We start from the raw sequence: 2,221 nt of genomic DNA, 5'->3' as shown, positions 1-2,221 counted from the left end.
TTGATTGTCAAGTTTTCTTTTCCTTTTATTTTTTCTTTTTCTTTTCTTCCCCTTTTTCCTCTTCCCCTCCCCCTCTCTCCTATATGAATATGACAAACACCTCATAAAAACCTCAACTAAGGTGGATGCTCATAAAAAACCTCAACTAGTCGATTTCCACTGTTTGCCAGAAACCTACTGGTTATGCTTATATACTTAGAACTAAGTACAAACGTTCTTTCATGTGGCCTGTGGGGATGAAATTCTATGATATTAGTTTTGAACTAAATAATTAAGAACAATCCCATTCAATCTCATAATGGTTCCTTTTGAACCAATTAAGAGAGTGCGTGTGCTGCACAAGTACATTTACCACAGTCACATATACTTAAGCGGTGATTAATGTGTTGAAGGCATATATATGCAATGATTCAGACATCATAGAAATAGAGAACCACAAACACTAAAAGAGAAAAAAAAGAGTTCATATATAATTAGTCCAATCAACATCCCCATCACACTATTCTGTGCGCACGGTACACAATCTAGATTTACTCTCTCAGTGGGACAGAACTTAAATCATTCATATCAAAATTAATTCTGTATTCATCACATATGTCATCCTTAATCCTTACAAGTATACATGAATTTTAGGGGCCCAAAAAAAATAAGAAAACGAGGTTGCTGTTGATTTGTGATAGATGAAATTAGAAAACGCTCTCCAACCCATATGTCCAACAAACAAACTAATTAACGCTGCTTTCTGGCTGACACCCAAACTCCTTCCACACCTAGCTATATACCACTTCATTCCATTATTCTTGATCGATCATCTCCAACTGGTTTGCACTTAGCCCTAATCTCCTCCGCCTTCTTAAATGGCCGCCGTTTCACCATCCCACTCCACTCATCATCTTTTCATCGGCCACAACGACCACATAAACTTTCTAAAATGTCGACTTGGAGAAGCAACAATGAAAGCAGCGGGGCGGCGTACAAGGGAGTGAGGCGCCGGAAGAGCAGCGGGAAATGGGTGTCGGAGATTCGCGAGCCCCGATCGCCTAACAGAATTTGGCTCGGGACTTTCCCCACCCCGGAAATGGCGGCCGTGGCCTACGACGTGGCGGCGCTGGCCTTGAAGGGCCCACACGCCGAGCTCAACTTCCCGAATTCCGCGGCCTCCTTGCCTGTCCCGGCTTCCAACTCCTCACGTGACATTCAAGAAGCCGCCGCCCTTGCCGCCGCCGCCGCTGGGGCCGCCGCCGATGCACTAAGGCCGGCGGGTGGGGACCATCATCACCAAGTGGATAATAATATCGTCGGAGGAGGAAGAGCTGATGAAACATACGAACAGTATCATCATCATCATCAAAGTCACAATGAATTTGTGGACGAGGATTTAATTTTCGACATGCCGAATGTTATAGCGAATATGGCGGAAGGGATGCTTCTTAGCCCTCCACGATTCCAGCAATACTCTTACGATCATTACGATTATGATTACGCTTCTACAGCTACTGATCACAACCTCTGGAACTATCCCTAATAACACATAATAATACTGTAAGTAGCCATGCATGCATATATCCATTCTGCTGTTAGTTAATTAATAAAAGCATGCATGCCCTAAATGTAATATATGTAATCTCTCCATCATTGCCATGGGCGCTTGCATTTCATTTCATTTCTTTATTTGTAAGCTAGTTAACAGCTTTCCTATTTCAACCTAAACTTATTTTATGTAATCATCTTCAATTCGATTGTCACCTTAATTGAAATCCTATTTTCATTCCATATATAAAATCTTAATCTTTGTATTATATTACCTACATGTTTAGCTTAATCATCCTTCCCATACATACATAATTATGATTTATGAAGATACGAATGAACAAATTTAATTAAAGCAAGTGAAACAACAAATAATATTCTGAAAAGAATCGAAGCCGCATATATGGAGCTAGGTTATGTGGAGGTTGATGATGATGATGATCTGAAGGGAGAGTTGAAGCTAAGGTTGTTTGCCGTACGTTAGTTCATCATTTGAATGTTTAAAATCATAGAGTGTTAGCAATAAGGATGGGGTAAAGGGTATGTATCTGCGGTTTGGTTTAGGAAAGATCTGGATTTGGTAAAGCTAGCTTACTTTGTCAGTTCGAATCATTATTAGAACGTTGATTCTTGCTAGGGTTTTGTCCGTCAACCAACCATCTACTTAATGCACCACACATACTGCAACTCT

General features: G+C 40.7%; 1 protein-coding gene across 1 annotated transcript; it reads left to right on the top strand.

Moving 5' to 3' along the window:
- Nucleotides 1-907: 907 nt before the first annotated feature.
- LOC116030153 (ethylene-responsive transcription factor ERF024-like) lies at nt 908-1,734 on the top strand. Its single transcript, XM_031272315.1, has one exon. The coding sequence runs from the start codon at nt 932-934 to the stop codon at nt 1,523-1,525; it is 594 nt and encodes a 197-aa protein (XP_031128175.1). The 5' UTR covers nt 908-931; the 3' UTR covers nt 1,526-1,734.
- The last annotated feature ends 487 nt before the right edge of the window (nt 1,735-2,221 follow it).

This window comes from Ipomoea triloba, chromosome 9, assembly GCF_003576645.1.
Source record: "Ipomoea triloba cultivar NCNSP0323 chromosome 9, ASM357664v1".
NCBI classification, from domain to species: Eukaryota; Viridiplantae; Streptophyta; class Magnoliopsida; order Solanales; family Convolvulaceae; genus Ipomoea; species Ipomoea triloba.
Note: the sequence above shows the minus strand (reverse complement) of the source record. Positions and strands in the feature narration are given on the sequence as shown.